A 23,177-nucleotide genomic window follows, 5' to 3' on the forward strand; every position below is an offset into this window, starting at 1 on the left:
ATGTCACCCGGGGCCCGTAACACTGAGCTTACTAGAGCAGTGAAAATAGACGGTCGACCGTTGTGGATTAGTTGGTTCAAACCAAGGTAATCAATCAGCAAGACACCCAAGACTTAATTTTGCTTGATCGTAGATAGGTACAACAAACACTAATGTTTTGTCTCGAAGTATTGGAGGGGTTACCAGCTTGTTCCCCACCAACATAAATGGACCTGAGCTGATAAGACATTGTGGCGTTTCTTCCAACGATACGATACTGGCACCTAAAACACGAATAAAAGGGTTAAAAAAAAACCAAGGTGAGCAGCTAGTTTTTGTACGGTGTAAGCATACATACATATATATATGCAGCAGTCCGGCAAGTAAACTCCAGAAGCGAGTGATAAGCAGGGGATGAAAAAGCAAGGTGAGTTGTCGATATCAACCAGGGCTGGCCTGTACCCGTTTTCGCTGACTTGTGCATTGCGTGTTTTTGTTTAAATCCCATGTGATAAGTAATATAGTGGTTTATGCAAATGAAAGGCTGCTGCAAGTTTGTCAATGCAACCCAAAAAAACGTCTTGCCTTTGAGTGCCAGCAACCACACAACCGGGAACACCCGCAAAAAGTACCGTCACGTTGGACCATTTCAGCGGACACGTTTTGACATTCGGCATCTAAACATGGTGGATAAAGATGACCAGTCGCGGAAGGAGGAGGAGGAGGAGGAGGAGGATGAGGGGCAGCTTACAGCATCGACGATAGCCGATGACCAAGAGATTGATTTTGTGACATTGGGAATGCTGATCATCGGTAAGATCCGATGTTCTTTTTTATTTATTTTCATTTTCGTTTTCATTTTCATACCTTTTTTTATCTGGTCATTTTGTATCCCCTCCATCTTATCTATTTTCTTACCATCAGCTGACCACACTCTCCTCTCCCCTCCCCGAAAACAAAAACGCTCAAACCGACTAACCAGCATCACCGCTCCCTCCCCAAACCCCCCCTTCAGATGACATTGAATACGCACCACCCAAGCCACCAGTCCGCAACGTCCTAGGAGGCGCCGGAACCTATGCGGCACTTGGGGCGCGGCTCCTCTCGCCGGCACCGACGCAGTCCAAGCGGGTCGGGTGGATCGTGGACCGCGGCTCCGACTTCCCGGCGCAGGTGACGTCGCAGATCGAAAGCTGGCAGACGTCTGCGCTGGTGCGCGACGACCCTTCGCGCCTGACGACGCGCGGCTGGAACGGGTACGACGACCCGTCCGACCCGGACCGGCGCGCCTTCCACTACGTCACGCCCAAGAAGCGCCTCACGCCCGACGACCTGGCCGCCGCGTCCCACCCGGCGCTGCTCGCCGCCGCCGCCGTGCACATATGCTCGGGCCCGGCGCGGTGCCGCGAGGTGGTCGAGTCGCTGCGGAGGCTCCGTCGCGCCGCCATGGGTGACGCCTACCGCCGCGCCCTCGTCGTCTGGGAGCCCGTCCCGGACCTGTGCACCGTCGACGAGCTGATCGAGGTCACAAAGACGCTGCCGCTCGTCGACGTCTGCAGCCCCAACCACGCCGAGCTCGCCTCCCTCATGGGCGACTCGGGTCCCGGTGCAGGATTGACTGCCGACGGCCAGGTCGATACAGAAGCCGTCGAGCGCTCCTGCGTCCAGCTGATGGAGAGCATGCCCATGGCCCGCGTCGCCATGGTGGTCCGGGCCGGGCCGAGTGGGTGTTTTGTCACGCGCGGCAGCGGCGGTGGGACGCGGCGGAGGCGGGGTGGGAGCAAGAAGGGGAGCGGTGGTGACGATGGCGGTGGTGCAAAGGTTGTCAAAGTCCATGGGCGGGATTTGCAGGCCGGTGTCGACTTTGAGGCCTTGTTTTCCAGCATGATGCGAGATGATGACGGGCGGATAGCGCGTGACGATGATGAGACGGAAGACGACGGCGAAGGTGCCGAGTCCGAGATCGATCCAGGAGTAGACCGTTGGCTGCCCGCCTTTTTCCAGCCCGAGGATGCTGCAGCGGGTAGGATCGTCGACCCTACGGGAGGGGGTAATACGTTCCTGGGCGGGCTCACGGTTGCGCTTGGTCGCGGCAAGGCCGTTGAGGATGCTGCGGTATGGGCGAGCGTGGCTGCCAGTTTTGCCATTGAGCAGATCGGCATGCCCTCGTTGGGAGTCGACAGCCAGGGAATAGAGACTTGGAATGGTGTGCGCGTGTCGACGAGGCTTGAAGAATACTCCAAGAGACTTGGGCTAGATCCCAAAGATTATGTGTTATGATATGTTGGTTGCATTGCAGGAGTTTTACTGAGGAAACCAAGTTCTAGAATAGACCATGGATCATGTCGGATGTAAAAAGAATGCATTAATATTGGGTGATGAGAGCAACCGTAGAATAAACTTCAGGTTTGTTCCAAGAATTTGTAGGCGCTAATAGTGACCGAACTGTCGGGTATCTTGGATACCTATGTAATATGAAGTCTTTCCAACTGCAATGCTGACAGTCCCCGATGGCTAGGTCAAGAGGCACCAAATTGAATATTGGCTACAGATATCCCACCTTGCCGCACGTTAATATGCTCAACAATACCAGAATTCAAGAAACGCCGCGTGCAGGTTTAACAACAAAGATAGTAGTAGACCTGTCTCACAGGAAGAAGAATGTAAACATAGTTTAGAACTGGATAGAAACAAACGCGCAGAGTTAGCAAGTTGTAACGAAGGAGCAAACATTGTGACCGTTTTCTACTCACCAGCTTGAGAGCCGTATGTTGTGCCAGCCTGGTACCGTTAAGCATGGCACGCGACTTCTTGGGGCGGGCTTGCATGCGCCTAAAAGCCTCTTGAACATGACGGGCTTCGACCGGGGTCCGGCCCTCGCTCGGCGGCAGGAAGAGACCGTGAGCAGCGATCTTGGGCTGCTTGCTCGTTTTTTCGCCGCCTCCCGTGCGCTCCTTCCACAAGTCTTCCTGCTCCTTGAGCTTGAGGGCCTCTTCGGTCAGCATCTGGACCATCTCAAAGGTCAAGAAACCAAGTATGTCGACAATGTCGTCTGATGGGCGTCCGTCCGTGACTATTCCGAAGCCAGCCCACTCTCTGAATCGCTTTCCCTTGCGGTAGGTGAAAGATGCTTGTCGGTACTCGGACCACGTGACGTACTCCTCGCGCGTCATGACCTTGGTGCGCTCGTCGGCCTTGCGCAGACGCTGGAGAGTGATGTGGTTCATCTCCTCCTCCTCCTCGTCCTCCTCGTCGTCGCGTTCTGGAACCTCTTGGCTGTAGAAGGACGAGGGCTCCCAGGGCAGGCCAACCTTGGACTTTTTGTTCTTCTTGGCGGCGTCGTCGACGGGGCCGGCAACTACGCCTCCCACGGGGTCTTCACCAGCGCCGATGTCGGCGTCGGCACCCTTGTCGTCCGAGTCCTTAACGTTCTTGCGCACGTCCTTCCACGACAAAAAGGTCCTCAGTCGAGACACCTTGGCGGCGTCCTCGCGGATTTGAAAGATGAGGTCGTTGATGGTGATGGTACGCGAGCCGCGACGGGCGGCCAGCTCGGTGCAGTTGCGCAGGATCTCTATGACCTGCTGGCGCACAATCTCCTCGATCATGCCCGTGGTTTCGACTGAAGGTTCGCCAGTCTCTCCAGAGACGTACATCATCTGCTGGATCTCCTGGCGGTATTTGTACTGCTTTCCATCTTTGTCCGCCATGATTGATTGAGTGGAGGGGTGTCTATATTAATTAGGTGGTGTCGCCTCAGTTTACACTACGATAGAGCGCAGCCATATGATTGTTTTGGTTGTTTATAGTGTGCTGGTTAGAAGTCAAGTGCGATTGCTGGTAAATTGTAATGGTTAGTAGGTAAGGCAAGGCGAAACAACAAATAATCAAATGGCCAATTGAAGCAACTCCGGTGCTCGCATGCTAGCACTTGCAGGTTGGCTCCAGCTTTCAGTTGGGGTAAAGGTGGGTCAAAATGGAGTCCAGGTCCAGTTCCCTCCCCATCCTTGCATTCAAATAGTCTAGCGAACCCCTCCACAGTGTCGTCACCTGCCTGGAGCTTGTCCCTGGATTCCACTTCAAATCACCTAAAGCCTCCCTCATATCTGCGATAGTTTGAATGACTGATTCGACTGACCTATTTATTTGCTGACTGCTATTCTCTGCGCATAAAGCCATAAGCATCGCTCTGGATATCGAAATCCTCTGAGATATAATCACCTGCAACATCCCAATCATATTTACAACTACAATCACCATGGCGCCATCCGCGTCAATCATCGTGAGCAAATACCCCCCGCCCACATTTCCACTCTTGAAGACCTGAGCAGCTTTCAACCCCGTCGCATCCAACCACTGACACTAAACACCCCCCAATACCTCTTCGATCTACCATTAGACCAAAATTAAGGTGCAGCTGAAGCTGTCAATCGCGAGGTTACGCATGGTCCAGCAGCGGGACGAGGCGGCGTCCAAGGTCCAACGGCGGGCCATGGCGCAGCTGCTGGACCAGGGCAAGATCGACTCGGCCCGCATCCGGGTCGAGAACATCATCCGGTCCGACATACAAGTGGAGCTGTACGAGATGCTCGAGCTGTACTGCGAGCTGCTCCTGGCGCGCGCCGGCCTGCTCGACGCCCCCACCTGCGACCCTGGCCTCGAGGAGGCCGCCAAGAGCGTCATCTACGCCGCCGGAAAGACCGAGATCAAGGAGCTGCAGGCCGTCCGGCAGCTGCTGGGCGACAAGTTCGGCAAGGAGTTCGTCCTGGTCGCCACCAACAACTCGGACGGCAAGGTGTCGGAGAAGGTGGTCAAGAAGCTGAGCGTCACGCCGCCGCGAGAGGAGCTCGTGGCCGGATACCTAGAGGAGATAGCGAGGGCTTATGGTGTTAACTGGCCGCGGAGGGTTGAGGAGGAGGAGGAGGATGAGCCCGCGTTTGTCGACGATGCCGGTGAGGGCGGTGGTGGCCAGGCGCAAAAGGCCGACGGCGCTACTGCTGATGATGCAGACAATGCAGGGCTAAGCCGAGTAGCGCCGACAAAATCGGCCGTACAACCTCTCCAAGTCAGCCCTCCCAGCCCGTCTACAGAAAACATTAGGCCCAAGGTCACGCTAAACAAGATGGAGCTCAAGCCGAGCAAGAGAATGGTAGATGCCGGCCTTGCTAAGAAGTCGACGGCAGGGGGTGCAAGCAAGCCCATTGACGATATCAGAGATGGTATACCCAATGCGGACGACCTTGCAAAGAGGTTTGCAGCGTTGAAGAGATGAAACAGCCGCGCAGAATTGTTTTAAGGCCAAACACCTGTATTCCTCTCTCGTTGCTCATTATACGTAGGCATGTAGTCAGATAAGCAAGTTCACAGGCACGAAAATAACATGTACATAAACACACAAGGCAGATATATAGGGTTGACAAGTTACAGCAGGTAGGTAAAGTAAGTAGGCAAATGCTTGCATGTGCTTTTGAAAAAACTCCAACCCTTGTCCCAAGGCCGTACTGGACCTAGAAGTAGACGACACCACCGTCATTCTTGCCAGCAGCGGGAGTCTTTTGTACTGCGTTCTTGTCTGGTCGAGGCTCGACATCTTCATAAGTATCACCCATGGCGATCTCGTCGTACCAAACTTGACGTGTTTTCTGATTGCCGATCAGCTTCTTGTCATCATGCCATCTGATTTAGGTCTGTAAGTTAGCTTTCTCTTCTTTGTCGACGAATTCTTTCCCCCCCTTTTTTTTGTGATAAATGGACTACAACTCACCCATTCGCATAGAGTCCCACCCGAAAGCTAAAAGCCCTCTTCTTCGAGTCGGCAATGGTTGTCGGCAGGTCCGTATTGTTCACCACGGGGTTGCCGTCCAACCACATTCGCAGCAGGCCCTTGTCGTCGGCGTGCCAGGCGGCCTCGAGCACGACGGTGTGCCAGAAGCCGGCCTTTACCTTGCCCGCGTCGAAGCTGGTTGTCTTTTGGTTGCAGATGTCGCCCGTCTTGGTGCGAGTCTTGAGCTGGTTACCCACCATCCAGATCATGGTGCTTGGCATCCAGTCGTCGCATCCTTTGGAGTCGCCCGTGAAGTCGGCGATGAACTGGGCCAGGTTGAAGGACTGCTTGTCGAACTGCCATTTTTCCTCGAGGCGGAACGCGAAGCCGTAGAATTTGCTGTCGCCGGGCACGTAGCCGTTTTTCTTGTATACCTGAGAGTTCTTGTTAGTGTACTTCTGACATTAAAAAAAAAGAAATTAGGATATTGTAAGGGATTTATCACAAACCTCGGCATGGTATCGTCCAGTGTAGTCGGGAAGATAGGTCTGAGTCATCTTCAACGAGGTATCGCCATTGTACACGGGCGATGTTGACTCTGTGATGGTTCCTTGTGTACCCTTTTCAAGACTCTGACCGTCCCACCCGTCTAGTGTTCCGTTGTTCTTGAAAGACGGCTTTCCATTGACCTGATGGTCGAGGCCAAGTAGTAGGATGGTTGTGAGGAATTTCCAGGGGCCCATGTTGAGGGAGTGATGTTTTGAAGTTTAAGAAAATGGCAGACTAGGGCAAAGCAGGCGAGTAGCTTTTTCTGTGTGAAAACCTGACGAGTTTGAAATAAAATCCGAATTGTTTGGTATTTGATGCTGTGAAGACATGTCTGTTAAAAAGTCGAGTGATCAATGACGCTTATATGTATAAGTTTGCTCTATGTGTTGTGTTTTCTTGGTTTGTTGCAAGCGAAATATACGACTCTGCTAAGCCTCGCCACAAATATCCCTGTGCTTTTAGATGATTTACGGTAATTACTGTACATGTCTCTCTGGGTAAGGTAGGTAAGGCAGACCCGGGAGTGGGTTACACAGTAGTGCTCGTATATCAAGTCGTCAGATGGGGTTTAGCTTCAAGGCAGGCTCAGCCTCAGTCTTCTCCATGGATTATTCAGCGCCCAACACCCATAAAATTCACTGCAACAAGCCCAGCTGAGAACAAGGCAGAGTCGTGAAATTATTGTTGTTGTGATCAACAAGTTCTTTTTTTTTTTTTGGGTATGTGTTGGCACTGGGACTTATTTCCCGTGTTTCCTGGGATCTTGCGCCTTGTTTTTGGTTTCAATTATTTGATGTGCTCTATTTCTCGTTTGGGATTGGCTACAAGCCAAGAGCCATTTACTTGACTCGATCTAGATGGCGAGGAGATCTTTGGCTTCAAGAAAGAAATAATCGTTCGTGGATATACAAGCAGGCATAGTAAGCCATTTCTGGGAACAGGTTCGCATACTTGACGGATGCTAAATACTGGAACTAGGTATCGTCACTATACAGGACCGAATTTTTGAAAGTCGACAATGACCAAGCTATTTTTGCTTGCGTGTGATTGTATATAAAATACGCCCAATATAGATATGCATTGGCAAGTAAGTAAATAAGCAAGCAGTGAATCATGTAAGTAGGTAGTTAGATAGGAAAGTAGACCATATGGTCCAGATGCCTTTTTTACCAATCTGTGGTTGCGTCCAAAAGCTGCTTGTTTGCTGCCCAGAATCGGCTTTCCATTGTTTTTTCGCAACACAGAGGATAAACACTCAACAAACCATTTGCGTTTATTAGGTGCCTTGATTATCTGCTTGCTTCAGAAAGCTATCAGATTTGCTTTGACAACAACCGAGAGCCCAAACAGGGCAACCCAAAATCCTCGTTTGAACCAACCCCGAGCCAACAATCAGGAATACATTTTTGTACTTTCCTGCTCGTTTCCTTGAACGAAAAGGATCTTTTTCCTTCAACTTACCAAAACCTTTCTCACAAATACCTCAACTCTTTATTCCGTCTGGCTTTATCAGCAACTTGAATTCCCATCGCAGAGGAAAGGCACAGCCCATACTTTGGAGTGAAAGCAGACTGAGCAACATATGAACATATCCAGATAATGGATTCGGTCAGTTCCGCAGGCAAGCAGCAGAAGAAGCCTAGTGACACATATTTGTGCAAACGCTGCAACGTTCCCGGTATGGTTTGTCCAGAGCCGCACTGCCATCATCATCACCATAACACTGGCTGACTCTACTTTTCCATGGGACTCAGGACACTGGCTCACGCAGTGTCCGACAAACCTAGACCCATCCTTCGATACGGTTCCTCTCAGATTACGCTGCCCGCTTTGTGGTGCGGTAGGCAAACATCTCATGACTCTTTGCCCCAAGAACAAGGATTCCAAATCGCTCAACCAGAGACGTATCCTGGCCGGGGTGTCCAGCAAGAACCATCATCGAGAGAGCAGGCGGGAGCGGCATAGACTCAGGATTTCTTCAAATAAATCCTCTTCTAAAGGAGAAGGTGGTCTTTCTCGGAGTGGTGATCGTGGCCGTAGCCGTGGCCGTGGCCACGACCAAAACCTAGAGCACACCCGGGAACGCTCTCGCTCGCGGAGCCAACACATCAGAGTCCGGGAAGGCCCATCTCGCAGGAGGGATAGGTCTGTCCCGAACCATTCAGGACGCAGCTCGCCTCAGGATCTTGGAGATTTTGATGATTCCAAGCACGACGGTCTCCAGGACTGGAAGGAGAATTATGGTCCGATGAACGCAGAACGGGCTCGCATGATGCAATCTGGCGCGAGGGACAAGTCCCGGGGCTCCAAACGGCGCTCCTCGACCAAAACACCCGAGATGGAAATCGGCAGCGAATATGCAGTCTATTGGCCAGAGAATGAGGAATCCCGACGCAGTCCTACGGTATCGCCACCCCAGACCCATGCCATGAGCGACCGGTGTGGATCTCCAGAATCATCCGACCAGCAGGCAGGTTTTCTGCATATGAACATAGCTCTGAGGAGTCGCCAGCCGCAACAACCTGACGAGACGGTCATCGATACGGACCGTATATTAGAGTCTGTAGAGCAGTACATCACAGCCCAGTTTAACCGCGAAACGGCCAGCGGGCCAAAGAACGCAGGACCACAGGATAGGCCAGTCGTTGAGCCGGTTATGGGCACGAGACACCCGTTGGATTGTTACTCGGCCGCAGCTCGAGGCCTCATTTTACGATTTGGCCTTGGGAACCCGTGGGTCAACTACACCAAGAGGAGGCGCGCCTTGGATCTGTGGGATAAAAAGGAGCAGGTCATGGGAGTCTCGAGGGCTCGGAGGATGCGAACTCGGTGTGTTTGAGCGTGGTTATTAGATCGAAAGTTGAAGGCTCCGGGTGCCATTCATGAACTTGTGGTTTGTTTGATAAGGAAACCCCTCTTTGGCTTTTTTTTTTTTTTTTTTTTTTTTTTTTTTTTTTTTTTTTTTTTTTTTTTTTTGCTGAGGAAAACACATACCTTAGATAACTTATATCTTTGGGCAAGCTTGAAAGGGACCCGGTCTTCTTGTGGAGTTGCCGTTTTCGACAATTCAATGTCCGTTCCAATATAAGCCTGCCTGCCTATCTTACTCGGCCGATTCTCTATCTATTCCCGGCATGTAATACCAATACAATAATACAGAGTCATGCTGGTGATATAAGTTTTTTAGCAAGAAAAAAACCAAGTGCGCATACCGACTAAAGCGGGTCAATTTTGGGCCCTCGATAGTAGGGATTCATTGACTACATCCCCAACTGGCCCCATCTCTAGCCAGAGGGAACTTGATGGCGCTAATATGCCAGTAGATACATTAATCTCCTGGTACGCACAGCGCCCATAGTCCTGGCCACGTTCTAGTATCGTCAATCATAGCCCAGAAGGGCACGGTCATCTGCCGTTCCATTGCCTCACTGATGAAGACGCTGCAGAGGCCCTCCTCGTCCGGGGCTCTCTCCGCAACACGACTGGTTGATGTGTTGTCGAACTGCAAGGATGTATCACACGTCCCCTCGACGTGATGCCGAAAAAGAAGTGCTGCATTCCGAACCCGCCGTGATCAATCAACCATGAAACACGATTATCCAACCCGAACATTATCCCCGCTTGCCAAATCCCTTCTCCCTTCATCACTCCAACTTATCCAAATGCTCCAACCTCGTGAGGACGACGGTCTTGCTCGTCTCCTCAATCTCGCCGGCCAAAAACACCTCGTCCAGGATTGCGTAGACCTTGTAAAAGTTGAAAACCAAGTCGAGCTCGCACACGTTGCCAAAGAAGGCGTCGAGCACCTCAACGAAGAAGTGGATTGCCTCGAGGAAGGCGAGCTCGTTGTCGTTTGTGTCGACGCACGCGCAAAAGAAGAGCCCCGCGTACCGCCGGTACACGAGCTTGTTGTTGCGGAACTCGACAAAGTTGGATTGGTACTTTTGGTCGCGCGGCGCCACGAGGCGGTGGACCTGTTTGTTTTTGTTGTCGTAGGATGGCCTGATTAGAATATCGCTCTCGGTCCGGATGGAATGGAATGGAAAGCAAAAAGGTTCATGTATATATATATATAAACCGCCTCACCTCGCCCTTGAGCTTTATCTTCTCCTCATCGCTGTACGGAGCGTACCATTTCGCAAGTCGAGTCTTGCCCCTGTAACAATTCAGTTTTGGCCGGTTAGCGGTTTGAAAATGAAACCCAAACTTTGTTCATCGCCCCTCCGGCGTAGTTTTTGGTGTTATACTCACTGGCGGTTCTGAATCAAAATAAACGACAGCATCTTCACGGTGGCATTGCGAGTGCAGACCAGACCAGAGGAGTGCTTGCCGTGGTGGGCGACTTTGGTACCGGTTGTCGTCGCAGAATCCCCGACGTCCGTCCGTGTCCTCGTTAGCTGTGGTATCCTTTCTGAGCGGCCCCACCAAGCAAGCATGCAATTTGTTGGTTGCTCCCCCTACCTAACCCAAAAAGCCACCCACCCCCTAATCCCTTTATTCTCTGTACTATACATAGGTACCTACCTACCTAGCAATACGTACCTACAATGTACACAAGGAAGGTAGAGAGGTATCAAATACTGTCACAATACCACTTTGGTAATTACAGGTATTCCATCATAAATATTTTCAAGTCTAATCACAAACAATCCGGTCTTACTTGATTTCTTTCATATTTATCAATCATGTCTACCAATAACGACTACTCTTCCGTATGTGGCAAACGTTCACAATACAAACTGCAACCCCAGCCAAAAAAAAAGTGTTCTCACTTGACCATTCTAGTGTTCGTGATCCAACCCTTTAAGCGAGCCCATGTACTATACATCATTTCCAAGCATTGAGTCCCGCCCACGGATCCGCTGCTTGCTGCTGATGCTGCTGCTGCTGCTGCTGCGGCGGCGGCTGGTGGTACTGTTGCTGAGTGTTCTGCGTAGAGTGTGGCCGGCTGCCCGGCTGTTGTTGTTGTTGTTGTTGGCTATAGTAGTCTGACGCACCAACATGATACGTTTGTTGTGGCCCCAGAGGCGGTGGCCCTGGTGGAGGTGGCGGCACATATCCGGCCCCTGCGCCAAAACTCTGCTGCTGGTTAGGCGTCGGCGGTGCGTTCGGGTTGCCATACGTGTTGCTGAATGGTCGGCTCGGCGGCTGTTGGAAGGATGTCTGAGTTGGGGGTGGAGAAGCAGGGCCTTGTCGCATCACATTCATTCCAAAGCTTGTTTGGTTCGGCGGCGGAGAGGTAGGTCCCGGCCGCATTGCATTCATCCCAAATGTCGTCTGCGTTGGGGCAGGCGAGGCTGGACCAGGCATTCGCCCATGCGCGCTCGGGTTGTATGTGGCGTATTGGTTGTGTACATTTTGCTGCGGCTGCTGATACTGCGGCTGCATAAACGACTGCGGCATGTTGCTTTGTCCTGGGGGTGGTGATCGAGGCAGCTGATACTGTCCTTGGAAATTCATCTGAGGATATGTCGGGGCACCACCTGATGGGAATAAGGGCGCCGGGATGGGCCGGCCTGAGCCGGTAGTTTGTTTCGGCGGCGAGGCGGGTGTCTGTTGACCATCGACATTCATGCGCTCCATCAGTTCCCTCATCCTTTCGCGTTCGAGCTCGGCGTGCGAGTTCTTGTTTGCCGCCCTTTCTTGTTCTATTTGGTTGAGCAGTTGTGCACCTTCGGACCGCCTGTTGTTCACAAACGTCTCCACGTTCTTCTCCAAACTCTCAACTGTCTCCCTCATCTCGGTGTACCACGTTTTTGCACCCTGCAGTCCCGCCTCAAGATCCAAGAACTCCTGGTATGCGCGCTTGTACTTGTTGATGACAGCGCTCCTTTGCCGCTGGATCGACTCATACTTGCTCTGTTCGGCCTTGACCCTTTTGTCCTGCAAAAGGCTGTTGAATGCTGCTGTTAACTCCTTCATAAGCGCCGACTGTTTGTGACCGGCCTGAACCAAACGCGTCTGCATCGGTCTGAACTTCTCAAGCTCCGACTGGAAAAGCTGCTGCTCGTAGTTTGCTATTGACTTTTTGTTCAAGATGAGTATTTGAGAGATGTCGTCGTTGTGTGCCTTTTCAAAATGTTTTTTTTTTCTCATTAGCAATCCGTTCAAGCCTCTGAGAACATCAACATGATTTGCATCCGGTGATGGTTGGGTATAGTACCTTATCCTTGAGATCCTTCAAAACATGGTTCCTCTCCCTCTTCAACTGGTTCAGCTTTTTCAATATCTCTTCAACCTTGTTGATTTGGTCCACGACGCTTGGTTTACCGTCATCAAAGTCGGCATCCAGCAGGTTCTGTTCGGCGCCACCAGGGCTATTGGTGTTGCTTACGCTTCCCCGCCCCCGGCTCAACGCCTTTTGGAACAGGGCATCGATCTCTCCATGCTGGGCTGCCGTGCGCATAGCTTCAATGTCTGCAGAGTTTTGACGTAGCTTTGCCATGAGCTGAGCGTCGCTCTTGGCCGCCTCCTCAAGAGCCTCTCTGTAATTTCGAATGTCACCAGTCAATGTGGTGGTCAACCTCGAACTTGGCTGCTGAGTCCAATCTGCTTGGTACTTGGAGCGCATCTTCTCGCACACATGCGCCTCCATATCCAACTGCTTCGAGCTGCGGTCCAGGATCCCTTTTATGTGTTCCTTGTCCCTGGAAAGCGCCTCGAATATGGCCTCCGGGTCCTCGTGGTCGGCAACATCAACACACCAAGTCCGGAAATCCTCGTCGGGAGACACGTCTTGATCGAAGCCACCCTTCAAAACCTCGAGTGCGCCTGGAAGCTTCAAATAGTCCAGACTGGCCGCCATCTCACTATTGGCTAGATCAACCCTCTCCGTCTCCGCCCGCACGAGCTTTGCTTTCTCCTCGTCGTATAGGCTGGCAGATTCTGTCACGGCGAAAGGCACAATCTTGGCAAACAAGTCGGGTCCAGTGATCCGCTGGATGTCCTGTCCCGCGTAAAGTTCGCTAACAGGAATAGGCTTCGCAGCCGGAAGCTTAGGGACGGCTGCCAAACTGGCTTCCGCCGGCACAGTTTGATGGTAGATGTAATCATTGTCCTTGGCCAATTCCTTGAGTTTGTCCTGGATGGTGGAAAGCTGTCGATTCGCAATCTCAGAGAGCAGTGGTCCTGTATCACTCCCAAGGTTCGAATTAGGTGGTACTGTGCTCGGAAAGCCACCGGCAAGTCGACAGGCTGCCTTGGCTGCACTCTCGGCAACCTGCAGCCGCGCAACGGCTACACCATGTGAGTTTGCGTCATCGTCTGCTAGTGCCTGGTAGTACTGCGCCATGGCGTTCATCAATGCACTTTTGATCTATAAGGTAAATGTCAGCACATATGCGTTGTCACATGATTGACATGCTATGTAGGCACCAGCGCTCTGCGAAGACTGCGGTGATCCCAGTTTATACCCTGCTAGAGACTCACCTGGATGAAAGTCAGCCAGACTTTCTCAAAGATGGCCTTGTTGACATTTTCCTGAACCCCTTCTGTCGCCTGAGAGTATAGCGAGTACGCCTGGCTAGCAAGCTTAGCCAACAAACCGACTTTCTTCTGATCCGTAATCTGTTTCTCAAGAAAGACCTCCTGCGCCTGTCCAAGCATGATGGAAATCAACGCCTTGACAGTGTCGCGACTGAGGTCCGAGGATGGCGCATGCAAAAAGTTTTCGTTTATGTAGGTAAACATGCCAGCCGACGCCTGGAACGAATGGTACGCAGTCTTGAGACCGGACTCTTCGGATCTAGCCTGGTGAGCAGCGTGGCAAGACAGCACTGCCGATATGTTGAAAATGATGGAGGCCTTCTCAAAAGCCAACGAGTGTTGTGACGTCGACTTATGTGTAAATGCATCAAACCTATCATAAGAAACGTGCAAGTCAGCAAGTGAGGTTCTGCAGAACCTTGCTTCAGCTGCCTGGTGATGTCGAGGTTGCTTAGCAGACCAGGGTATGGAATGCTCCGTCACTCACCATGTGAATGAGATCTTGATGTGCTGCTCGTCAACCGGAAACCTCAGGTCGAGGAGCTCCAACTGTCCATAGTAACGATACAAAAGATCCCTCCCTGCGGTGCTGTCCTTGCCGGCACCCCTCATGTCCTGACGCAGGCGGTTGAGCGTCGCGCACTCCTCGGCATACCGTTCGGCATCGTCGCCATATGTATTCTGTATGTAGTGCTTCAAGGGCGCAACCCAGTCGATCTCACTCGTGGCCTTGAGCGGCACCGATAACATGGGTGCCTGAGCCATGGCTGCAGTGTTGGGGTTTCGGTTTGCGCCCGGGCGATAACGGGACCCCTCGGTTGTCGCAGCTGTTCCCCCAAGTTCAAATCGATCACTTCTCGGAGAGCTGGAAAAATCGCAGTTGGTGGCAACGGAGGCCGGATGATAGTGGAATTGAGGTGAAGTGGAGGCACCGGGAAGGTCCGTTGACGGGCGGAACGGGCGCGTGCCTGCCTGATGCGACTGTACGTCACTCGGTAGATTATGCTGCCAACCGGGTATCTCTTCTCTTCAGAGCTAGCGTCGAGGTCCGGCTTGTCGTTGATTGCCGCTTGTTTAATATCGATTCTGGTGGGTTTAATGTCAGAAGAACCTTGAATGGTACATTATCACTCGTCATATGTGCCGTCGAGTGTGGACATCTGGCTTTGGCGGAAAGGTAAGGCACAGTTCGATGCCCAGAAGGTAAGGTGAGGTAAGGTGGTGGAGGTAACAAAGCGACAGGGGTCCGGTGAATTGAAGCGAACTACAATGAGGGGTCAATGACCAACGGGACAAGCGTACTTTTTTTCAACGGGGTTCTTGTGCCACAGCCGTACGGTAAGATTTACTCCGTGCAAGGATATCAATAATTTAAACAGAGAGAAAAAGCAGCAATAAATCAGCAGTTTGTCGTCAAGCCTGAGAATCGAATCACATTGCAAAATGGTCGTCGATGCTGCCCAGAGCTATAGCCGCCGGTTGGATGCCCATGGCCCCAGCTCAGCTAACATGAGGGAAGTACCTAGGTACCTACCTAGGTACCTACCCTACCTGTGGCTTTCACCTGCATCAAGGAACACCTACCACTACGAAGCTGCGGTCAGCAGCCCCACGCATTACCGCAGAATTAGCCGCCGAGTGGTCAGTAGCTGGAGCCCAACCACCAGTCACTACTTTTGCGTAGCCGCCCCCCAATTTATTTTCCCATTGATTACAGGCCAGCTTATAACAATCGGTAAATTTCACTATATCATGTGAGAACTTACTTGACCGGATGTTTACGTCTTTCATCTGAGTGCCCAAGATACGCATCTGTCTTGTGCAATATTTTAAGCGTCTTAGGTACAATACGCTAGGCACTTACCTACAGTATGTACGAGGTACAGTCATAGAACAAGGTCTAATTCAGATTGGGCAGGTACAGAGTTAAAAAGTAGCCTCGAGAATGTTCTGATTGGGTGTGCCGTTGTCGGATCAAGGCCAAAAAAAGTTCACGCAGCCCGCGATCGCAATCATATCGATCCAATAGCATGTCACACTTGAACCCTGGTACCTCCACTCACTTCGTCTGCAAAGTGTATCAATACTCTTCCATATTACAGTTGGCCAAATGATTGGACAATTTTGTCCAGATATGGTTACCAAGCTTAACAAGCTTTACTATAAGGGTAGGAGTTCAACTGTGGTTGGTGCTTTTTACAGTTCCGATATACCTAACTTAACTTATCTGCATAGATCATACAGACAGTGCAGACATGTGGCTTAGTACGAGTGTTTTTTCTTTTCAACGGCTTACATCGTCTTTGGTCTTCATAGGTTCCCAACCAGCAGTTGATGTCTTCCCACCTACCGCTAGTGACTCCCAAAATCCAATCTCAGAGATAACATTGGCAAACACTGCGGCATTTTGCTCGCTGACCAAGGTTATATTTCTCCAAGCTGCAACCCGGTAGTATATAGCAGGAGTATGAAAAGTAGAATCATGGTGTCGATAGTGTTCCGGGTATTTTAGTCGATTAGGAGGATCATTGATGATGGTAGCCGATGAACCTTACAGCAAGACCTCTCCCTCATGTGACCACAATAGTAGACAGGTATTGACCAACAATGCGCTTGGTATAACATAACATAGCTCGCCGGCCTATGTTAGCGGCAGAGCACGAACGATGACAGGGTAATGAGTCGACCGATTCAGTAGCTTAGTAGCCTGATTTCTGGCGTAAAGCAGCAAGCCTCAAGCGACTTCCACAATTATGCGATATACATAGTAGGTTTTGTTAGCCATGATGGACCTGTAGGTGGTGCACAATCTTACATAATCACAACATCTGATCTCGGCGCATTACTGTTGATCAAGCAATTGAAGCAGGCTGTGTGGCTTGATGTAGGGCAATCAACGGCTGATTCTCAACCTCGGCAGCTAGGATATCTAGACTATCAGCCTACTATATATACATCTACATTAACAAACTGCTTCCAACTTGTATCTATGTGCAAGATGTTTGACTATTGTGCGAGGCTTGTTTTGATATATCGGGAATAATGCCGCAAACGAACGGTTTAGGAACCGTTGATCTTCGTAAGCCCGGCCCTGCCCGGAATCACTATTTCTGGCCGTTGCGTATATGCCTATTAGTATTTTGCCTGTTTCTTTGGTTTATTTTTAACATATTTTTTTCGATCTTGTTTATGCCTGCAATCGGGTTCGGACGGACGAGAATAAGTTAGCCAGTGTCTATGTTCCCGATTTAGTATGCAGTAGCAAGGGACTGAAACGTGGGGAAGAGGCCGACCATCCCGGTCTTGTCTCTCTTCCAACGTCATGTTGTCTGGACTTTTTTTTTTCTTCCTTTGTTATACAGCAGTATGCAGCCTATGGCGGCTGCTACATTGTATCGCACTAGTCATGCTCACCGTAATGGCCGTGACTGAAGGCTCGTGGGTGTCTGTGAGGGAGCCGGGTTTCAACTTGACAAGCGAGCACGAGACGATAGTCGCTTCACGGCAAGCGTGGGTGGTATGGCAGCCCAGAGACTGACGTTCCGCTAGCGCAGGTCCCGTATGAACTGTTCGTCCCAAAATGCCATGGAATCCAACGGCGCGCCGTGTCGGTTTTTTTTTTTTTTTTTTTTCATCTCGCAGACTAAAGATAAAGAGTTAGACACTACTCGTCAATATTGGCGTCTTCTTTTGTCTTCTCTCTTCCTCATTATCACCAAGAATTGCTTGCAAAGTCTAATCGACTCTAAGGATGAACCGAAATATTAGACCGGACTCCCCGTAGATAATCCCGGATCTGCACTATTCAAAATGTGCTATACATAGACTGGATAACAAAAGCTATTTCATGCCTGTTTTTTTTTTTTTTTTTTTTTTTTTCTCTTGGCAATAAATTATTATGCTTCATGTGTGTCAATCATGACCAGGTGAAGCATTAACCTCACGATGAGGTTTACTATTACTTGTTTGTTTGTTCCTTTTCATGCGGAAATACCAAATCCCGCCCCGCAACTTGAAGTCCAAGCTGTGTTTGAGGTATACGACATGGCCATTGCGCTGGTAGTATGAGAAGGGATTACCCTCGCCGTTCCCTGTACCCACGTGTCTCCATACGGTCAATGTACGACGTACTGATGATTGTCGAGACGCATTTGTTTACGTGTGTAGTACTATTTAGGTACCACCAGCAACCTAAAGACCAGCGATCGACGGCAAGGGAAGTACGGAGGATGGAGAATAAACAGGGACAAGCGGGAAATCAAAAAGGCGAAATTCTTGTTCGGTGAAATGACTAACTACAGAGAATGCATCGAGTGGATACCAAAGGCATCAAAGGGCGGCACCTTGACAAGTAGAAGAGCCTGATGGGAAGCATATCACATGTTGGTTCATCCAAAGTTTTATGGCAGTATATCACTTCGCTTACATGTGTATGAGGAGAGGTCACAGTCTGGGACTATCTACTATCTACCTATGGAAAGACAGACGACCTTGAAGGTGGCCGACCGTTTCTAACCCCGCGCCCCTGCTGTCTTTCCTTGCGACGATCACTGCAGCGGCGGTCAATGAATCGACGTCACTCTTTGCTACACCCTACATGAGCAATGCTGATCGCCCTCTCCGATTCGTCGAATACCCCTTGATTCCAAGGCAATGCTTGAAACAAGATATTAACTACAAGCTAACATCGATCAATCTCCCAGGGCGGTGATCCGGCCTGTCGGTTCGGCTTGGTAATGTCTCAGGATGGTGGGAACAGTGGACTTTTCCAAGCTGGAAATTGGGAGTCGCCCTGTTCGCTTTTTGTATGCGAATTATCGGATTTACTTACTAAGTTAATATAGGTAGGTAGTTATTATTATTTTTATCTACTTTACTTATTTATGCTCAAACTATGGGGACAGGGCGTATGCAAGGAAAGCATTGAGACTTTATGTTTAGCGAAGAAAATGCTTTAAAGCTCTTTGACCGACGACATATATTTCGTATTATTGTCGGATCCGAATGGACGGGTGGGTATCCGTAACTACTCCCAGAGGATAGCTAGCTTCTAGTTCTAGGTAAGGTACTCCGTATGCTCCGTATGTACTGTAGGTAGTAAACATTGCGGGGTGCCCGCTGTGGCGTGGGGTTCTATTCTCTCAAGAACCCCCTCGAGTCCCTTGGGCAAGGTAATGACAAGCGAGACCAGGGTGACCTGACTTTGTTGAAAAATGAAGGAACGGTGAGGGGCCCCAGACAGATTGCCTCACCTAGGTACCTACTTACCACTTTTGTCTATACCTGGGGATTTTTTTGTCCTGGTCGCCTCGAGTGTGCGCGTGTTGTCGCCGTTCAGATGTGACGATCCTGAAAAGAGATCCATCCGGTCTTTATTTTTTGCCAGTCACCTTGGGTCAACAACAACCGGTCAAGCTATGGGCCCACGTGGTCGACCTCCCGCCTTGGCTGCTCAAGTCAAGGTTGGGGTGCGCGATATATGTAAGGTGTATGTATGTACCTATGTACGTATTCGTAAGGTAGCTAAGGTAGGTGGTATATGCGATATTTTTCAATTGTCTTCTCTACCTCGGATACCCCTTTTACAGCGGATAGATCGGGATAATTCGAAACAAGCAGCAAACCCCCCACGTAACGGCTCACGTCAGGACGTACGACCGCAATATCTTGAAATTTCTCCTTCTGCTCACCTCCAAGCTGGTCGTAACATAGTGAGTTCGGCACTGCTCCGATCATGCGGCTCATGATGCTGTGTAACTACTGTACAAGTAACATACTCGGTGCGGGATTTGAGGCAGAATTTGTGTTAGCGGGGACAAAAAAAGAAGAAACAAAAATGGAAACGGCTCAGGGAAAAAAAAAAAGAGCTGTTTTCGGAACATTCTACTTCAATACTCCGTACTGTACACCCTAAAATCCACACACACACACATACACCTGGGTGGGATTAATTTGGTTCGTTGTGACCAAAAAGGTACCCGGTTGACCAGGTACCTATCTGGGTACCACGTAGTGAAAGACGCCGAACACCCACGTGGTTGGTGATTCTACTTTACACTTTCTGAGACCCATGCAGTTGCATCCATTATTGAAGCCCTATCGTCGTCGTCATCAGTCTTTTTCACTCCACTTTCAAAACCAAGGGCCCGAAATTTTATGGCCTTGTCTTGCACTTTTGTTCAAGGCTCCCACCGCCGTTGTGTCTACAGCGAGGTCATCTGATGAGGTAAACTCCCTTGTGTTCCGTCCCGTTCCTTTCACCGACCGAACCCTTCTTTTCCTTCTCCTGCAAGATCCCTTGCACACTTTTTCTTCTTCCCTTGGGTGCGCTGGGCAAAAAACAACATGCCACCATCTATCTGTCTGTCTGTCGGCCCTATCCACGAGCGGGTCCAGGCAGTCACTATTGGAGGCGTATGCATGTATGGCTGCCATGCAACATTGGAGAACGAACGGCAAGCATTTTCGCTTGTATGTAGGTCCGTAGGTTAAATTGCTTTGTCCGACCGAGAAGCAAATCAAACCGGATCCCTACGAGGTACGGTACAGCGTAAATACCTAGGTGACTTGCGCCCTGCCTGCATTCACTGTCCGTGCTATGCTGGCGGCCTAGTGGACCGGTCCACCCCCTGGACGGACGAACGTACAACAATTGCACTAGACAAGAACTTAGAGCTAGCACTAGAGAGAGCTGCATATAGAGAGTAAAATTGCGGAAGAACAAACAACCCAGAGCGGCTCGTCAGCCAACCAATGTATTGCGAAAACCACTCCTTGGTATCTCGTGATCAAATCTTCTTTTTCTGGCACCTCTCTTTGTTTCTCCATTTCAATCTCCCTGTCGGTTCTTTCATGGCCACACCGCCATGGAATAGATCATTGGGAGTACGGTATGTTGTGAATGATGAATTGATGACTGGTTGTTATGAGATTACCAAAACGGTTGCAGAGCGCTAAAGCCTCCACTTTCTATTCTAGAAGAAACGGTTGCTTAACGACCTATGTGCTTGCTCATACATTCGATCATGTATAATATCATGCAGACTGATAATTACTTCATCACTTCATTGGCCTATCATTGTAACCTTCCCAAAGCTTCATGCCCAAGGTATCAATGTAGCCCTGGTACCTTGGGTACCTTTTTTTTTTTTTTTTTTTTTTGTTTGTTTCCCCCCCCTCAGGCTGGAGTCATTCAAGGGGGGCCTGACTAGCAACACCTTCTGCAGATCTCGCCCAGGCATGCCCTGGTCATGTCACTCACTCGTCGGGTCGAGCTCCACTAACACACCAATCGCGGCTGTCAGGGTTGCCCCTTCATGCTTTCCCACAACCCACTGTTCTGCAATTTCCCTTCTTGGGCATCCTGACAATGGCAGTGTCCAAGTATAATTCCTGGCTTTGGCCCGCACGTACGTTGATGGATCTCTTCATAAAGAACGACAGACGCCACACAACGAAGGTACCTTAGGTTCACAACCGATCAAGACTCCCGTGCAATAAATAGTGATCAACAAAACACATACATCTACCTATCTGTCAGACTTGCTCGTCACACTTCTAGACTTTTTTTTTCTACTTAAACACTCGAGGCCCCAACTCTTCATCTCCATCCAAGTTCTGCTGTTCTGACCCTCGTGTCTCTCTCAACCCAATCACTTCAAGTTATCACTACCAACGGCCATTGCCTCCCTGCCTTCCATACAACCAACCCACAAAGTCAGCATACTTTACAGTTGCTCAAGAATTACTACAATATCCACAGACTTTATTACTTTGCGCCACCTCACTTCATTCTGCCAACGCTCAATCAATCCCAACCAATCCCCCAAACGACCAAAAGCTTCTGGTCACATCTTTCAACCGCAGCTGCTGCAACATTCGTCCAGCTAGTTGCACACAAAAACCAACAAAATGGCCGTCAAGGAGCACCAACCACTTGTCAACCACTGCTGCACATTCTGCTGCAAGGCAGTCGATTTCGGAACCCATGACTACTGCGGAGAATACTCTGCATGCCACAGATGTCCTTCATACTAGGCAACAGCCCAAGCCGTTGTCCAGGAACAGGCTGAGTTTTGGTAGAGCTCAGCTCTCCGGGGCTACTATTTTTTTTTTCTCATCATCTTTTTTTCTTTGCCTCACAGGCACCATCCATGCACTTACATGCATTACTGCATGAACTCGGGTTGCGGGCCAACGCAATTCGCTCGTCGGTACGGGATCACACGCGGGCGTCCGTCTTTTGAGCATAGCCAAACAAGCCCTCAGAGATCGGGCGCTGTGCTTTGGCACCTGGTTGCCAATGATAGTCTTTTGAGGCTCACCATTGGTATCGATGCATTTTTGGACAAGCTTGACCAATGGTGCCTCGTTACTGTCGTTCACGGATGTCTTTATTTTTTTATCTATTTGTTTTTGTTTTTGTTACGCCCCATACATTTGACTCATACACATTCGCTTAAGCGAGGGAGATACCCAGGCGCACTTTTTTTTTTTGGCAGAGGAACAGGAGCATTGTTACTTCATTTTTTTTATCATCATTTGTCTTTAGCTTTTACATGGCGACGGCGTGAGCATTCTTGTTGTTAGTACTTTCGCCTAGTTCTCAATATGAGAGGTCAAGTCCAACCGCAAAGGAAGTCCTAAAAGTTTCCCTTGCGGGCTTGTCAGTGAAACAGTTGCAGAGTAGAACCGGCTCGGGTGAACATGCCACTTACACAAAATTCCTAGCCTTTTCCGTTCCTAGGCTGCACCAGCCTAGCATCACATCAGCGGGGTTTATATCGAGTTCGGGGCAAACCGCAGTCCCCCCCCCCCCCTTTTTGCCGGATCAAGGAAATCCGACATGAACCTACAGCAAATACTTTTGCGCAGCGCCAAGGGACGTGCCAATCTGCCGTATGCATGTCAACAACAGCACGAAAGGAAAACCCGACTCAAGGCCTTGCATACGTACATTACCCAAGACCTGAATCTGCTCCAACAAAATGCGGAGAAGTTGATAGTTCTCATGTATCTCGCGTACACTGTTTTCCAGCTCCTTCTCCCTTCCTTCCTCCTTCCCCTCCATGTCTATGACATGTTTGATTTCTATTTGCTCCCCGTAAAGTGGTTTTTTTTTACGCCCCGCTGTGGTTCGCAGCATCGGACCCGCCATCTTCTCCGAAGTCATTAAGAGTCAATATACATGTTCTCAAGCCATAGGATGGGTGGGAAGCTATTACGAATGCATCCTGCGTGAAATACTACATTGTGTGGGAACACTCGGCAGTGCAGCAGGTAGCTTTGTTGGGCTAGGGGGTGCCTTTTTATACGGATATGTCGGTTATCATCTCCCACAAGGCACCCGAGCATTATCCGAATGTTTTTTTTTTTTTCCTTTTCTTCCTATATACTATAT

The 23,177-nt window shown here is 50.1% G+C and overlaps 9 protein-coding genes across 9 annotated transcripts; 3 read left to right on the plus strand and 6 right to left on the minus strand.

Annotated features, from left to right (window-relative positions):
• Window positions 1-13: 13 nt before the first annotated feature.
• PgNI_03725 (uncharacterized protein) lies at window positions 14-419 on the minus strand. The gene is made up of 2 exons (XM_031123778.1): window positions 338-419; window positions 14-263 (listed from the first exon to the last, which is right to left on the minus strand). Coding segments are annotated over exons 1-2 (171 nt in total). The 5' UTR covers window positions 340-419; the 3' UTR covers window positions 14-94.
• Window positions 420-590: 171 nt separating this feature from the next.
• PgNI_03726 (uncharacterized protein) lies at window positions 591-2,259 on the plus strand (the record flags this gene model as incomplete). The annotated part of the gene is made up of 2 exons (XM_031123779.1): window positions 591-792; window positions 995-2,259. Exons 1-2 carry the CDS (start codon window positions 663-665, stop codon window positions 2,257-2,259), a joined length of 1,395 nt encoding a protein of 464 aa, XP_030984358.1. The 5' UTR covers window positions 591-662.
• On the minus strand, window positions 1,380-3,808 carry PgNI_03727 (uncharacterized protein). The gene is made up of 2 exons (XM_031123780.1): window positions 2,733-3,808; window positions 1,380-2,659 (listed from the first exon to the last, which is right to left on the minus strand). The coding sequence occupies exons 1-2, from the start codon at window positions 3,687-3,689 to the stop codon at window positions 2,654-2,656; spliced, it is 963 nt and encodes a 320-aa protein (XP_030984357.1). The 5' UTR covers window positions 3,690-3,808; the 3' UTR covers window positions 1,380-2,653.
• A 429-nt stretch (window positions 3,809-4,237) lies between these two features.
• On the plus strand, window positions 4,238-5,251 carry PgNI_03728 (uncharacterized protein; the record flags this gene model as incomplete). The annotated part of the gene is made up of 2 exons (XM_031123781.1): window positions 4,238-4,261; window positions 4,379-5,251. The coding sequence occupies 2 exons, from the start codon at window positions 4,238-4,240 to the stop codon at window positions 5,249-5,251; spliced, it is 897 nt and encodes a 298-aa protein (XP_030984352.1).
• Window positions 5,252-5,486: 235 nt separating this feature from the next.
• Window positions 5,487-6,486, minus strand: PgNI_03729 (uncharacterized protein; the record flags this gene model as incomplete). The annotated part of the gene is made up of 3 exons (XM_031123782.1): window positions 5,487-5,655; window positions 5,744-6,177; window positions 6,253-6,486. The coding sequence occupies 3 exons, from the start codon at window positions 6,484-6,486 to the stop codon at window positions 5,487-5,489; spliced, it is 837 nt and encodes a 278-aa protein (XP_030984351.1).
• Window positions 6,487-7,891: 1,405 nt separating this feature from the next.
• On the plus strand, window positions 7,892-9,131 carry PgNI_03730 (uncharacterized protein; the record flags this gene model as incomplete). The annotated part of the gene is given in 2 exon segments (XM_031123783.1): window positions 7,892-7,975; window positions 7,986-9,131. The coding sequence occupies 2 exon segments, from the start codon at window positions 7,892-7,894 to the stop codon at window positions 9,129-9,131; spliced, it is 1,230 nt and encodes a 409-aa protein (XP_030985584.1).
• Window positions 9,132-9,364: 233 nt separating this feature from the next.
• On the minus strand, window positions 9,365-10,728 carry PgNI_03731 (uncharacterized protein; the record flags this gene model as incomplete). The annotated part of the gene is made up of 3 exons (XM_031123784.1): window positions 9,365-10,266; window positions 10,379-10,448; window positions 10,544-10,728. 3 exons carry the CDS (start codon window positions 10,726-10,728, stop codon window positions 9,937-9,939), a joined length of 585 nt encoding a protein of 194 aa, XP_030985585.1. The 3' UTR covers window positions 9,365-9,936.
• Window positions 10,729-11,119: 391 nt separating this feature from the next.
• On the minus strand, window positions 11,120-15,047 carry PgNI_03732 (uncharacterized protein; the record flags this gene model as incomplete). Its single annotated transcript, XM_031123785.1, has 4 exons — window positions 14,265-15,047; window positions 13,721-14,150; window positions 12,456-13,607; window positions 11,120-12,361 (listed from the first exon to the last, which is right to left on the minus strand). Exons 1-4 carry the CDS (start codon window positions 14,540-14,542, stop codon window positions 11,120-11,122), a joined length of 3,102 nt encoding a protein of 1,033 aa, XP_030985586.1. The 5' UTR covers window positions 14,543-15,047.
• A 6,669-nt stretch (window positions 15,048-21,716) lies between these two features.
• Window positions 21,717-22,847, minus strand: PgNI_03733 (uncharacterized protein; the record flags this gene model as incomplete). Its single annotated transcript, XM_031123786.1, has 3 exons — window positions 21,717-21,845; window positions 21,941-22,168; window positions 22,734-22,847. 3 exons carry the CDS (start codon window positions 22,845-22,847, stop codon window positions 21,717-21,719), a joined length of 471 nt encoding a protein of 156 aa, XP_030985587.1.
• Window positions 22,848-23,177: the final 330 nt, after the last annotated feature.

This window comes from Pyricularia grisea, assembly GCF_004355905.1.
Source record: "Pyricularia grisea strain NI907 chromosome Unknown Pyricularia_grisea_NI907_Scaffold_2, whole genome shotgun sequence".
Lineage (NCBI taxonomy): Eukaryota > Fungi > Ascomycota > Sordariomycetes > Magnaporthales > Pyriculariaceae > Pyricularia > Pyricularia grisea.

What these genes read in the sequence shown, in the direction of transcription:
- PgNI_03727 (XM_031123780.1), bottom strand. Translation starts at nt 3,689, where the DNA reads ATGGCGGACAAAGATGGAAAGCAGTACAAATACCGCCAGGAGATCCAG.